At 44.7% G+C, this 15,751-nt stretch overlaps 1 protein-coding gene across 2 annotated transcripts; it reads left to right on the top strand.

The window, feature by feature from the left end:
• Positions 1-387: 387 nt before the first annotated feature.
• LOC144179083 (uncharacterized) lies at positions 388-15,751 on the top strand. 2 transcript variants are annotated; one of them, XM_077707288.1, is made up of 7 exons: positions 388-650; positions 3,841-3,985; positions 6,189-6,374; positions 9,003-9,095; positions 10,841-10,930; positions 12,942-13,058; positions 15,422-15,751. In XM_077707288.1, exons 1-7 carry the CDS (start codon positions 393-395, stop codon positions 15,478-15,480), a joined length of 948 nt encoding a protein of 315 aa, XP_077563414.1. In that variant the 5' UTR covers positions 388-392; the 3' UTR covers positions 15,481-15,751. The 2 variants fall into 2 exon arrangements, with proteins under 2 accessions (XP_077563414.1, XP_077563415.1); XM_077707289.1 differs by lacking the exon at positions 388-650 and adding an exon at positions 1,422-1,578.

The raw sequence follows: 15,751 nt of genomic DNA, 5'->3' as shown, positions 1-15,751 counted from the left end.
ACACAGAGACGCATCGCGTCGCGCGTATTCTGCATATCCTATCGCAGACCTACGGAGTGATTGTGTCATGCATTTTCAATTAAAATTTTGTTCAACTATTTTGTCTCAAATCTGAAGTTACTAATCTCCTGTTACAACGATTAGTAATTAGCTAGACCGATTATGCATTTATTTTTCAGATATCAGGCATCGCGCCTTTTCGGTGCATTACTCACCAAAGAATGCTTGCAATTAAATAAATTCCCGACGGCACGGCACGAAACATCGATAAGATAGCTCATACTCTGGCATTGTGTGCTGGAAAACTCCCAAAGCATTTGAACGACGCGCTGTCCGAATGACAAAACTGAATGCAAGCGGCCACGTGCGGTACCTGTGGCGCCGCCTTGGGAATGTTCGCACAAGTGCGCAGCCGCCTCCGCGGTTTCTACGCAAGACGCAGCGTAAGAAAAAAATCTAAGATGTCATTGAGATACAGAAGTTTACTTACAAGGAAACTTCGACAGGTAGTAGCGCAATCGCCCGCTCTTCGACCGCTTTGTCGCGCACGTTCGCAGGCAAGTGCTTCCGTTCACGCCACTTGCGGGCATCGATTCGTCAGACTCTACTCGGCCCGTGCAAGCATGAAATGCGACGTTCTGTTTAGGCAGGTGAGTGCATACGTTACACAAAATATGCACGCCGCAACGATTTTACGTTCACGCTAGCACGTTTTACAGGGGTATGATAGGCACGTTTGACAGGGGTATGATACCCCTGTCAAACGTGCCTATTAAAGTGCACTTCCGCCGAGTGCACTCGGGCTTCCCAAGTGACACTTAGGCTGCGCGCTGCTAAACGACGAAATAAAGTGCCCTTGGCCGTGATGTCAGTGACGATAGCCGGCGTAAATATTACGCAAAATTACTTGAAATCCCCCCTCTTTATCACGTGAGGAATATTGTAAACAATTCGTTGTGTTTGAATTGTTTAAAATCGCAATCGGCGCATCGCACAAGACCACAAAAACAGAGTCGGGACGGCGACTGAACACCGGCGCTTTTATCTTCACTGTTATTCACTGCGCAGTGAATGACAGCTGCATTATTGTTCGGGGGAAATTATCTGAAAGCGTTGAATACAACGGAAATAGGCTGAAACACGAACACAATCACAGGGCCACAAGAAACCACCTACGAGAACGCCGCAGAGAACGGCTGCCATGGAGCAAAACACCCACCAGGCGGCGCTGGCACGTTGTTGAGAGAGAGGTTATTTTCTTATTTTTCGTCGCTGCTTCAATTTTTGTAAAAGTAAATAAACAATATATCTATAATTAACTTTTAACGTTACTTATTATCATCTAAACGCTCGCGGTTTTACGTTAATTTTTCCGATTTTCGAACTTCTGTTCACGAGATTACTCACTCGGCGAGCTGGCCCCGGTAAAGTGTGTTTGGGGACCACACTCAGCTTAAAGTGCGTTCCTTGTAAAGTGTCATTCGCGTTTGCCGTTTAGCTGCTCCCGAATGACATTTTATCCAAGTGCACTCCGTGTAAGTGCACTTAAATAGGCACGTTTGACAGGGGTATCAAATGGTAAGCAATTATCAGACCATCTGAGGCGTAACCCGGTATTCGTTTTTCGTGTAATGTTAAGGCCATGGTGAGGGCAATACTCGAAACTACTGGCGGATTATCCGCGGTGCAGATTCCGAGACAAGTTGTCGAAGAACGCAAATGTCACACTATGCTAGCCACCGTAGTCACACCTTAGCGTGTCAGTCATCACGTGGTCACCAAATTTATCTGCGTCATTAAGGCGGGCATTCATTCATCTGCGGTAGCGCCAAGCTGCGCAACTTTTTGCGTTCGTTGCTGGAGGTTTAGTCGGAAACGGAGTGCATATTGATATGCGTAGCGCACAAAAGATTACAATTAACAGTAACATTCCGATATATACTCTGATATCGTCCCCAGCGTATTTTTGCTGGATTCGCTGAGGATTATATCGAATTTTCCTTTCGACAAAGCCCTCATTGTTGTATGCACCATGGTTATTATGATTATTGTTATATAACCATGGTTGTATGCCTTCAGCAGGATGTTTTAGCTTTCATCTCTTGGGTACCTGACCTTTTATGCATGGGTTGCTAATGGCGTCACTACCACCCTTTCTGGTACATTGCTCTCAGCTTTCCCAGTGCTGTTCGAGGTAAGAGCAGCAGATAAGTGGACAGCCTTTCACTGTGCACCAACATGGCAGCTGCAGTGATGTTGGTGCAAATTATCTGTAGCTCTGCATGCAAGTACAAAATTGGGACTCAAGACTGCTTACCTGTGGGATTGCGAAAGCATTGTGTTTTATTTCAAGCCGTGCGATCCTCAATGTCTAATAGTAGGTCTTCCCAGATTATGTCGTCTCCCATCATCAGATCGATATATGACTGACGTAAACCTTGTTGTAGCGGTTCCAGTGTTGTCGGCTGGTGGTGGTACTTGCAGCGAGCGCCTGCCTCTTTGCCCACTGTGCAGGATTCTTGTGTTGCCTTTCATCTTCTCCTGAGGAGTACTTCTGTGGGCAACCATGTTTCGCAGCCGCCACTGGGGTGGATGCTTCAGAGCCCATCGCAGTAGAGACAGCACCCACAGTAGAAACTTTGCTGCGGTTGTGTCCTCTCATTAGCACCGTCATGATCCGTTGGCTTTTCGTAGTTTTCCTCTTCTCTCGTTTTATTCTTCTTAGAATTTGTAAGCCCTCCATATTTGCTATTAGCATAAGCGTGCTTTTCTACTTCTGTAGGCAGCATGCTCAAATTACTCCTGTAGGCCTCAATACATGTCTCTAACACCCATTTCAAGTCGAAGGCAGCAACGCATTCACCAAGTCCACCTCTAATTACCTAGAGTCAAGAAGGATCGGCTGTAATATGGGGGTGCGTGCTCGACTTAAATTCCGTAGGCCATGGCTTCGAATACCTGATCCAGGTTCACCCACTTTTTTTTTTCTTTTTTTATTCTCTTTAGTTGGTTACACCAGATGCTGGACTTTCACTTAGTGAGGCATTTAATACTTTCACATAAAATTGCCAAAGCATTGGTTTACTTTAACCAATGCTACGAGCTACGACCAGCATTAGTTGACCGGGAAAAAGTGGCAGTGCTTCGCGTCTCATTGCCAGTTGAAGTTTATTTCCCATGGGTGAACTTCACCATTAAAAAAAAGCTGTTCCCATTTCTTGGATGAAGGGAAAAAGGGGGCAGACCTTTTTCTGCAGAAAATTAACTGTAGAGTATACTAATGTTATCTGCATGAATGTTGCAAGTATTTGTGCTGAAACAAATACGCCTCAAATAAATGAGTACTCCTGTAACCAGCGCAGAGAAAAAGTCGCAGTGAAATATGCGTGTCTTTCGGCACTCACTAGTCTGGCCCTAGTTGGGATCACTTGGCTGAAGAAAAGTGGAAAATCTACGTAACCAAAGCTGGAATATGTTGCTGAACACTCTAATAAGATCTCTAAGATTGATTGAATTCGATGTTAAAATTGAGTTAACCAAGGTTGAATCAATTCCAGCCAATTGTATCCTACAGGACAATAATAAGTTGCGTGTAACCTGTGTCCACGCCCTTCTGCAGTTCATTAGACTCAAATCCTTGCCAACTTGAATAATGCTTTGCAAGTAACAAAAGTTTGATTGCTCGAGACTTCGATAATTGTTCTCGTGCCCTCCCCTTTCATGTCTGGGGCAGATCTATATTTGGCGCAAGCGTTGAGCAGTTGTTGTGCCATCTGCGTGCATGCATCTGTTTCTGTGTTGGTTGCTGGCATGTAATGGTTTTCGTGTGTCCTTGAACAGCTCTTTGACGAGAAGAGCTGGACCTACAGCTACCTTCTGGCTGACCTGAACACAAAGGAAGCCCTGCTCATTGACCCGCTACTAGAGCAAGCCGAAAGAGATGCCAAGCTGATCAAAGAGCTGGACCTTCGCCTTGTTTATGCAGGTCAGCTGCTGGTGTTGACTGCTGTTCAGAGGGAGAACTCAGTGCAGCAGGGAGTACGAAAGAGCCTTTTTAATTTTTGGCTTGGTGAGGCCTCGTGCAACACTAGGTGATGTGCTGGGCAACGTCAGGATGCATAAAAAGGTGCGAGGTGTGTTGCCCCAGGGCTAATTGTGTTCTTGGAGAAGGTGACAGTTCAAGCAGTAGAGCATAACGGTATCTTATTTCAGATGTTTACTAAACTTGGAGCAGGCATACAAACCCATGTATAGTGACTTTACCCAGAACATTTTTGTGCCTCATAAATGTGTTCATTAACAGTGGAACCTGTCCTTGATTGAGCTGCTTATTGCGGCTGTCTAGAGCAACGTTCATTCTAAGCTAACCTTCCCTACTGTATTGAAGTGTTATCCATTGGTTGATCTGGACCTCATTTTTAACTTTATTGTTCGGAAAATAATTATTTAAGAAGGTGTTCGGAAAAAAAGAAGAAAAATCGAAAAAATCGTGCCAAATGCCAGGATAATTTATCTTTCTGAGGTGTGGCTTCTCTTGGGAGTTTGGAGCAGCCCCCCAAAAAACAATAGAGTAAATCTGAAGGGCTGATGCTTGCATATATCTCTATCTGAATGTCGTAAATGAATTTTGCGTCAGTTCGTATTCTGTACAATTCTGCTTTAGTGTAATAATTAGCACATTTTCAATCGCATGAAGAATGCACATGCACAAAGTACAATCATGGACAGCCTGAACTAAAATGACGGAAAGGTGGCCAAAATATTCTGGTTGTGCGGCACAGCCGCGATGACTGTAAGCCACGACGAGGTGAAGGGTGTTCAAGAGTGCCCTTCACTGGTTTTGTCGGCTACGCAACAGAGCAGCTTTCACCCGTGCGTTTGTCGTGATCTACCTTATCTGGCAGACGATTGTGTAGCAGACGAAAGTGGCTGATTTGCACAGCAGCAAGGAAAGACACTTTCAAAGGTGTACTTTATCTCACCACTGCTCTCCCTTCTAGTGGCTGGGTCAGGTACCAGTATCTTTTGGCCATCAATCCGTCGTTCTGGCTTAGGCTGCCCCATGATGGTGCATGTATAAGCAGGGAAAGAAAACCAGGCATTTAAAGGCAGACGATTTGAATTGTAAACAGTGTATTAAGCCAAAATACCTCAAGTTGAACCCAGCTGCTTGTGTTCTTTCTCAAAGCAGCCTTGCACTTAGAGGCATCCTTGGAGAGGATTTTATTGCATAATATTAGTGTTTCTTTTTGGCAACAAATGTTCAGATAACAACTTAATCTTACAGCAAGTAGTTGTCAGTCGTGTCTAAATATCAGTTGCTCCTTTCTCACCTTACACTAAAGTACACCCACACTATGGGTGTGTGCGTGTGTAGCAGGAGGACGCTTTTGGGGCTAAGTAGGTACTATGCAGTAGGTACTAAAGTAGGTTCTCTTTGTATGGTATTTTGAAAATTTTAAAATGTACTTTAAAATGCAAAATGTAATAAAGCATGTGATGATTTGTTGTTGTTTTTTTCTGCAACTGGCTGGAACAGTGATCAACAGGAAACAGACTAAAGTTTGTAGGTCACCCATAGCAGCGTAATTGCCACTGATTTGTTTCCAACAGACTAAAGTTTCTAGGTCACCCATAGCAGCGTAATTGCCACTGATTTGTTGAAGAACTGCCTTGTTTTAGCTGATAATGCAATATAACTATCAAAAGTCTCCTTGCTGGCTTGTAAAAAATGCTGTATCTTGAACATGGTGTAAGGTTTTTACATGATGACACTGCCCTTAGATGACGAACGTAGGGTTTTCTTCCACAACGACAGACGACGTCATTATATAAGTACATATTTAAGTGTGGACACAGGAGAGAGGGTGCATCAAGAGCCTGGTTCTTTCTCAAGTGTTAGTGCATCAGAACGACCTAGTGCGAACAACACGGATGTTTTTTTTTTCGCATTGCCTAACCAGTGGTTAGTGTGGCCACCTTACTCCAGACTTTTAACAGGTTACAGTCGTGTAGTGTTCAAGATTCCGGCACATTAAATATCTCCAGGTGGTCAAAATTAATCCGGAGCCCTCCGTTATGGTGCACCTGTGGTGCCTGTGTAGTGTTCGTGCGTTAAACCTCATAATCAATCAAGTTAGTCGTGTTCTTTGCCTGATGAATTGTGTGGACTATGCTCTGTCATACAGTGAACACCCATGTGCACGCCGACCACATCACTGGCTCTGGGAAGCTGAAAGAGATGCTGGAGGGCTGTCACAGTGTCATCTCTGCTGCATCCAAGGCACAAGCCGACAAGCACCTCAGCCCAGGGGACACCCTTGGAGTCGGCTCAGTCAAGCTCGAAGCCAGGGCCACTCCTGGCCACACAAATGGTATGTGTAGCATAAGGTTATTGTCGTAGCAACTAACTTTGTGGCTTATAATGATTGTTGCAGTTTTTAATGCTAGGCAGCTCGCAAGATTGAATTTGCAGCTTCTGAGACAATTCATAGGTTAGAATGCACCAGTCAGGGTGATGTTAAGGTGTCAGCAAATGAAATGTAGGGGCATTTTCACGGAATAAAAACTTCTAAGTTGAGGCACTGGAGTTAAGCCAGCAAAGAAATGTGGTGTCGGATAAGTTATGATGAAAAATGAGTAAATTTTAATTTTAGATGTGGGGGAGCAGGCTGAGCCTAAAGTCAAATGTGGTTCCTAAAGTCTTGATCTATGTTGTAATCCTTGCAAATGGTAAGAAAGAAAAAAAAGGCTTTCTTATTACACAGAATGGCTGCCAAGGGAAATATGTATGACATGACAAGTTACTACAGCCCCTTGCCCCATTATTTTCAACTGTTTTATTATGGAGCTAAGCACTTTTACACACAAATTAAGATATCAACTTGATGTGCTCAGAGTATCTGTAAGACAGCCCTTGTTAAGTTGCAGTTTATATTGTTGTTGAGTGAAAATATATTTTGGAGTTTTAGTAGTTTTCAATTTAAAAAGCGATAAGGAAGAAGTTAAAAATAAGAAGTTAAAAAGGTGGGACTCACAAATTATGCTTGCACAGTGACAAGATATTAACTTCTTTTCTCCAAACTTAAAGTTTAAAATGTTTCGTTTCAAATCAGTTTACCCATAACAGCTGTGCTCATATTAATATTAGCTGTACATTTAGCTGTAAAAAATAAAATTATCAAAGGTAATCATTGGCTAAATTAGACTTGTATAAGTCACCTATTTTAAGGTAACAAGTGCTCTCTGCTTAAAGCGTGAGCACATCAGTGCATCAAAAGGGTGTTGTATTGGGCTCACCTGTGCTCATTCTTCCTCAGTATAAAGCAGAATTTTCTTCACTTTCTAAAAATATCTTTTTCACTGTGTAATGGCTGCATGTTAATCTTCACCGCAGAGAAAAAAGAAACATGCAGCCATTACGGGGACTAAATTCAAATTTGGGGGCTTAATGTGCCAAAGCAACGCCTGGGGTGGGGGCTCCGTATTAATTTTTGGTATTTGGGGATCTTTAACGTGCGCCAAAATCTTTAAACATGGGCATTTTTGCTTTCAGCCTCCACCTTAAAACCAGCCACCAGAGCTGGGATCGAACCTGTGTCCTTGGACTCGGCAGCATAACGCCTTAGCCACTTAGCCACTGCGGTGGGTCCCATTACGGGGGGAACCTAATTGTGCGTAATTAGGTTAGCGAGTACAGTCACCTCTGCAAATTTCTTCTTTCCTCTTAACATTAATGCATCTCTATAAATTAAGTTTGATTTGAATCAGTGCACCATTAAGTCTGCAGGATAACATAAATTAGTGATTTGCTCCAACAAATGTGGTGGGCTTATTGGAATTCTAGTTTGAACTTGCAGTGTGTGCTACAAGGTGACATGAAACTTGCAGATGGTACAAAGGTGATATGATATGCTCAGCGAGGCGGGATCACCATAAATGAGAGCAGCCCTTTCTACTAATGAAAATGGCATGCATGCTGCTGTCTTGATCTTTGTCCTGCTATAAAAGGTTTACAGCTGTGTCTATTCACGACAGATATGGATATGTCCTTTTGAGGGCATGGTGGTAGGTGTACATGGCTGATACCGTACATTTGAGTGCATTTAGAGAGGGCTTCAGTTTGCCTACCGTGATGTTGACACTCTTTCAGTGATACCGTAGGTTGTGCTGCCATGTTCTTGTGGGATCTGCATTAGTGGGCTTAACACATTGTCTAATTACGTTTTAGGATTAAAGTCTGAAATGCAAGCATGGCCGTATTTTGAAATTGTTTAGACAATATACTAGTATTTTCTAACGAGAAAAATGCATGGAAGTGTTGTTCTCTTTATGCCATTCTCCTCGAAGACTTGCTGATGTCCACTACTATGACGTGCTGGGCAACTCTGCAGGGCCAAATTAAGCAGATAGGATTGCCCGCCGCGGTGGCTTAGTGGCTAAGGCGTTGCGCTGCTGAGCACGAAGTCACAGGTTCGGTTCCCGGCCGCGGCGGCTGCTTTTCTGATCTAGGCGGCAAGCAAAAACGCCCGTGTGTACGAGATTTCGGCGCACGTTAAAGATTCCCAGACGATCAAAATTAATCCGGAGCCCTCCATTACGGTGCACCTCATCGCCTGCATTGCGTCAGCACATTAAACCCTACAATCAGTCAATCAGGCAGATAGGATTCCTGTCATGTTTGTATGACTGTGCATGGAGAAGCAAGGTCAGTGTTAGCCAAAGAGTGGATGAAAATAAATAATTGTGAAAGCTGAGACAGCGGGACAACATGAAGCAAACCAGTGACATTACCTGGTTGGTGTGGCGGCCGCAAATGGTGCATGGTGTTTTTGCTTCTGCCGTGCATTACAGGTAAGGTGAGGTTCTAAGACGTTCGGTGAATAGTTTAGTAATGAATTACATGGGCTGAACAGCGCCATGCAGCTGTGAAATGCCTAGGCCGAAGGAGTTGGTCACAGTGGGAAAACGGGATGACTTACGGCTCACGTGGCTCTTTTCAGGCTGCATGACCTATGTGTGGCACGACCAGAGAAAAGCGTTCACGGGCGACGCCCTACTCATTCGTGGCTGCGGTCGAACGGACTTCCAAGAAGGTACGCACCAACTGCTGCTCACAGTGCGACATGTTGGCTGGCATAGTTCTCTGGTACCAGTGCACAAGAGTAGCTAAACAGCAAGATGGTTTAGACTGATCTTAAGACCAAGTCAGAAACTGGTATAGGTGTTAGGTGTAGTGAACTTACGTTGTAAAGGCGTATCCTGAAATCGCCAAGCTCTAATTGTTGCGCGTCATTAATTTCTTGTATGAATGTGCCTTGGGAGCAAATTTAAAGGGACACTGAAGGGTGGCAACAAGTTGGCCTGTATCGATGAGTTAAGGTGCCGGGAATACAAATTTGCCATTCTCGCAACTCACAGTTGTCTAACAAAGCAGAAAATGCCAGAAACGTGGAAATGGGTGCCGATGCCCCACACGCTTTCGGGTACTATGGTTTGTGACATCACAATATTTGTGCACGGTGAGAGATAATTGGAGAAGCTCCTATAGATGTTCTTCCTAAAATGAACAGTTCTGAAGTGGTTGAGCACGTGAAATAAATGTAAAGCAGAGCTTTCCACGAGCTGACGTAATTTTAAAAAATGCAGACAATAGATTTTATACACTGTGAGACAGGCTGCTTCCCTCGCGCTTGTCAGCCATCATGCTTTTAGTTTCGTTTTAAAAGAAGCATTGGTGCGCAGTTAGTGAAGTCAGTAACCTGACATGGTGAATGTTCTAGCTTCTGCAAGCAATATCTCTGGCAGGAAGCGGCAAAGGGACAAGATGCACTGGAGGTGTTCAAGCGACCCAACCCGCCTGAGCTTCTAATCCGTTCTCCGCCAGTAAGGCGTGCCCACGCCTGGTTCAGACCTTATCGCCCAGGTTAGAGTACTTACTGCACGGGGTTAGCCGACTGATCCAGACTTGTACTCTTTGCCCGCTGCGAGCTGCCGTTGACAAATAATCCACACATCGTGCGCGCCATAGCTCTACCCGTGTAATGTTTGGGCCGGGCGGAGCCACTCCGAAGTTCGCCCATTCGGCCATGAAGACTACTCGAGACAGCTGCGATAGAGTGTATTTTGTGTCAGGTTGGCGCATCGTGTGAGAGAAGAGAATATGATATGGACGTGATTGCTGGACAAGCTGAGATGAAAGCTGCCACTTTAGCTATGCCTACCGGGGAAGCCGCTCTAGCGCGATATTTGAAACAGCACTTGTTGCATTTCATTCGCGGCTGGCGTGACGTCTGGGTGTCCAGTGTAACGGCTCCTGGAGCGGTGAAAAGGATTTCTCGTTTGGTCGGTGATAAATAATAAAAGTGAAAGCCAGCCTCCTTGGTCAAAGAAACGTTCTCGGTGGTCGGCCATGACTTGGCGACGTAAAAGCTGTTGTTGCCAGACCACACCAGTGCCTCACTCCTATTTTGTGACGCGATGTCTACGTCATGAGAAAATGAAAGGGAAGCAGGAGAGAGAAATATCAGCTTTCTTTGCCGATTTCTCTGGAAATAACGCATTTTTGCTCAGCGAAAAAAGCTGAGAGTGCTACGAAACGTATGATCTTTCAGTTAAAACAACATTTCATTCAACCTTTAGTGTCCCTTTAATTTAAGAAGTATCGGAGCAAACCCGAGAAATAGCCACATGAAATCCTGAACATAGAACTTGCTGTCATTGATCTTTGCGAGTGACTTTTGAGGAACATAATGAAGTAATAATGTACAAATGTACCCTTACTTGTGTAGCAGGCTTCGGCGTGCACTACTGTGTGAAAAAACCTTCTGCTGACTTGCAGGGAGCCCAGAGCGCCTCTACGACTCGGTGCACTCACAGATACTGAGCTTGCCAGAGGACTACAATTTGTACCCTGCACATGACTACAAAGGTACATATGCACCCCTGAATAAATGTAACATGAGCTGCCACTCTTTGTGAGCTGCCTGGCTAAGCTGCATTACACTCCGGGACATATCGAACTCCAAGGAGATCATGAAATAGTTCGATATATCGATAGTTCAAAATATAAAATATGCCCATCTGAAGCTTACCTGAAAACTCTGCACATCACTGATAGCTTTCTGAGATAACGACAAATGGTAGCTTTGCAATTTGTTCCTCAAAGCACGGAAAATACAAAACATGGTGCAATGACCACCACACTTTATTTAGCACGAAAAAAGTCTGTGAGCTTCGCTTGCTTTATCTTCTGTGTCATGAAGTTCACCAAGCTTTCTTCAAGCTTACTAATACCATTCAAATGAAAAAGCCCGGTGCCGTCCACTGCGCCGCCGCGGTGCATGTTACGTTGAATGCTGATGCAAGCTCGGCTGCCATAGGCGGTTGGAACATCAGGTTTCCTAATAAGGCTTCTTCAGTGCTTCTTCAGTGATGGAGATCGCTGCTGTGATCGCCGCATCGTTGCGATCTGCCACAGCCTGCATGTTGTCCTCGACACTTAACAAACTTGCGTGCTGCTGTGGCATCTGGAATGGCGCATGGGAATGTTGACAGCTCTCTAATTCACTCTCGAGGCACTCAACACTGTCCACTATTGTCTTCTGTGTCCGAACACCTCTCACCTGGAGCCGCATTGAAGCCGCTTTGCTGAACCAATGGACGTTTTTCTAGTAGCGCTCTGCGCATGCACTGCCCTTGCTCCCAGTGACCGATCCGCCATTCTTGGGGGGCAAAATGTAAACAAAACGACATCATATTGAATTAGCCAGAGCTAAGTGCTGCTCCATCTTCTAAGCCATGAAAGTGGCCGACAGATAGGTGCTACAGCTGCCATCGAAAAATTTCTCTGCCACCAAAACCATGCGTGGCACCTGGGACAGCTTCCTCAACAGCGCAGGGCAGGCGGAAAAGAAGGGGGTGTGTTCTTCTATAATCTCCCAAGTGTGGTTCGGGTGGCCGCCGCAAGAGGGCTACGCTACTGGAAAAAGGTCCATTGCAGGAACACGCACACGACACGCTCCAGAACAGCCAGCTGCATCACCTTCACCTTATGTCGGCTTACTGTGCAGTGTCGAAATGTGCTGCAAAGAATTTCAACTTTAAGTGCCTCTGCAACCGACGACTACTTTTCACTGGCCTCCGCCCGTCTAATGATGTCTGCCTTCGTCACTAAAAATCCAAATTCTTCCTCTCTTTTCGCAACCACGACTCTGAAGACATGTTGCCATGAACAAAACAAACACGCACCACGCTGCACCGGTCTCCATGCCAGCAGAGCCGCCTCCCGACGGTTTCCCTTTCTCCTTTCGTACCCAATCACACTCCGAGTTCTCGTTGTCATGAGGCTAGCCCCATGCTAGCGTGACGAGCAGGTTGAGCATGGAAGGTGTTGAGTATAGAGTTTCTTACTAAGTATTAGAGGTCACCCAGACGACGCGACACGTGAGAAGTCGTCACCATCGCCCACAATACCATCGGGAGAAGTGCACTTGCCGGGGCACTTGCAGCACGGCATTCAATATACGGAATGTGACAGTGAACGAGAGTTCGATATGTACGTAGAAGAAAGCTACACTTTTTCATAGGATTTCCAAGGGGGTGTTCGGGCTGTTTGATATATGCGATAATTAGTTATGTCTGGGTTTGATATAACCAGCATCGACTGCATATACATATACACATCCATCTGTTTGATTGAGAATGTTGTGGCAGCTTCAAAAAGATTTCTTCAAATCTGTTATTTTTTTGTGGTAAATTCTAATTTAAATGTTTTTTTTTTTGTGTGCGTGAATGAGTTAAAATGCAGCTTGAATCTAGCAATTTTGTTTTCCAGCTAAGCAGTTGTCCTGAATGTGTTGATTTGATGCATTAGCAAAGCTAAATGTCAGTAGCTGCTAAGGTTCTGCATTTGTCAACTTTGCACAATTGTTCCGTTGCAGGGCAGACCACCACCACAGTGGCAGAGGAGCTCAAGTACAATCCTCGCTTGACAAAATCCAAGGCGGAATTTGTGGACATCATGAACAACCTGAACCTCAGCTACCCCAAAATGATAGGTACCAATCCTGCTCACTGGATCAAATCACTTTTACACCTATTTGAGTTCATTGCTCAGAATTTCGAATTTTGTGGGTCCAGAGTGCAAGGCTCCTGGTTTATTCAGAACATGGGGATTTTTAATGTGCACCGAAATATCGGCACACTGGAGTTTTTCGCTTCTCACTGACATCAGGATAACGGCTGCTGCGGCTGGAATCGAACCAGCGTCCTTGGACTTAGCAGCACGACGTTTTAGCCACAAAGCCACTGCGGTAGGTCGTTGTTCAGGATCTAAAGTTCTGGCAGAGTCAAAAACTGGTCTGCAATCAAGACATGCTGGGGTGTTGGTCAGCGGGCCAATCTACACCAATTTGGTTTTTAAATTTGCATTAAAGGGGCCACACAGACAAAATCAAAGTTTGGTTCTTTCGAAATATTGCCTCGTTGGAATAACACTGACACTACTTTAAACGCAAACTTCACTCAAGTAAGCTATTTAATTAGAAAGAAAGAGAATGGCCATGTGAACCACTGGCTCGTTTCCGGCACTAGACCTATGACGTATTATGGGCTGTTGTGCGATTGGCCAAGGCTGGCAAAAGCAAATGCAAATTAAACAGGAGATGTAACCTTGCAGAACGAGCTATTTGCGCTTAAATTTAATGCATATTCTTTTTTATACCAGTAAGAATGGTGGGGTAAATGATGGAAGCTACCAAGACACACGTAAACATGGAAGCACCAGTGCGTGCTGCGCGCACTAAGCCGGTTATAGCTGGACAGCCGCCCGGCGCATTGAGCCGACACTGGCCAACTGGCATAAGTGACACTGTCTTCTGTGGCTCTGTTTGTCGAACATACTCGGTGTTTCACAAAACAAGTACTATCAACCGTAACAAATGCTATCCAGGCACAAATGCAATCAAAGACACAGTGAGGGTGGACAGCGCTCTCGGGCGGCATGGTGGGCACCATCTAGGAGGACTGGCAGGAAACAAGGTGCTTCTGCCGTTCACTACAGCCCTAGTCGTAATACTTTCGTTCGCTTCAGTACATGCCCTGGAGATGTCATCACAGACGTCCCGAAACACGATTCAGCGGGAGTCAAAATTATGGCTTAAATTGTTTCTTTTCTAAGTGAATAAAGCATAGTTTTGTGCCGGACAACCACTGGGGGCACTATAAAACAGCAAATCTTTTGAATAAAACAAACTTGTATACAATGCAGATTATAGGATTCCTACTTTCGGCAGGTTTCTGACATCATAGGTCAAATGAAAAATTCGGTATGCCATTTGGTGTTTATAAGGAAGGCATAATGTTGTTGAAGAAATTGTGGATATTTCTAGGGGTGCCATGGGAGCAAATTTAGGAAGCATTAAACCAAGCCCAAGCAACAGTCGCATGAAATGTTGTTGATAGAACTATAGCTGTCGTTGGTCTCCATGTTGCAGTTGCTTTTCAGGCCACCTAAAGCAGTGCGTGTGACCCAGGCCTCCAAGTCGCAGCGGTAAAATGGCGCATCTGCATTTACAGATGCTAATGGATAGAGGTCGCTCTCAGTTCTAATTGAGAATATTGAAATTTCAGACTAGTTTGTTGGCTGACCACAAAGTATGGGCATGAAGCCAGGTTTGTGCTGATGACCAGACGAGTCGCTTTGTTTCTGATGGTGTTTCCAATGGAGGTCTATTGGATGTAAAGTGCATAATTCGGTTGGTGCTTGTCCAGTGTTTGAATTGAACCACATGGGAATGTGCTTTGAAGACGACTCTTGCAAGGTGCTACAGCCACATTGCTACACATTTGGCCTGCTGAGCTTACAAATATTTTTACTCCATTCTCTTAAAAGTAAAAGCTGTCAAGCACAGGGAAATGCACTGTGACTGTTGTGGTGGCGCCTTCATTGGAGGGAAATTTTCTCATGCTGAGCCAGATTTTTAAGTTTGCCAAGAAGAAGAAATGAGATAGGTTCAAAGTGAAAGAATGTGGAGAGCAAGGAATTACTTGAAAGCACAAATCATTCAATTTAGCCATTGCAATGGTTGACTTGCGGGACGGTGTCATCATCAACGGCTCCACTGCACCTGCAGTTACCTGTTGCTTGTGTTACATTACGTCCATGCATGAAATTTTAAGTTCTACTTGCAATATTTGTCTCGCTTATCCAACAAGTGTCCAGGTCACATTTGCGTAATTATTTACCAGTGGCCACTGAGAGATTAAATTAGTGAAATTAGATATTAAATTATGTAGTTTCCTTGGTGCTCAGAATGACTTGCATTGAATTTTGCTTGCGCAGTTTTTCACCTACGCAAGCATATCTGCAGGCTGACCAAGATCGGTTGCTAACACAGCTGGCTGTGTTCATTTTTTCCAGACAAGGCAGTTCCAGCCAACATGGTATGCGGAGTCCACGAAGTTGCTGAAAATGTCTGAAGCTGCCTGCTCGGTGCAGTACCTACCAGTTGCTGACATCCGCCTTAAAATGTATTTGCCTGCTCCAGCGCACAAGCACACTGCATTTGCATTTACACCTGCAGCTACCTGGATAGGAAAAGCCGTGGACCGCATTGAGAATGCCTCTCTTGTGACCACCGTTAGTAGTATACCACCAACGTAGATAACATACAATCTACCCCACCCCATAGATTCTGAGAAATGTGATACTATAAGTACAACAAACGATAATAAAAATATTTTATCGATA

Source organism: Haemaphysalis longicornis, unplaced genomic scaffold (genome assembly GCF_048455015.1).
Source record: "Haemaphysalis longicornis isolate Haplotype H1 unplaced genomic scaffold, Haemaphysalis longicornis Haplotype H1 scaffold_4, whole genome shotgun sequence".
In the NCBI taxonomy this organism is placed as follows: Eukaryota; Metazoa; Arthropoda; class Arachnida; order Ixodida; family Ixodidae; genus Haemaphysalis; species Haemaphysalis longicornis.
This window is presented reverse-complemented; position numbering and strand designations above follow the sequence as displayed.

Coding starts and splice junctions, on each gene's coding strand:
- LOC144179083 (XM_077707288.1), top strand. CDS start 393: ATGTTCGCACAAGTGCGCAGCCGCCTCCGCGGTTTCTACGCAAGACGC. Junction 651..3,840: donor GCGACGTTCTGTTTAGGCAG/GTGAGTGCATAC, acceptor GTCCTTGAACAG/CTCTTTGACGAGAAGAGCTG. Junction 6,375..9,002: donor CACTCCTGGCCACACAAATG/GTATGTGTAGCA, acceptor GGCTCTTTTCAG/GCTGCATGACCTATGTGTGG.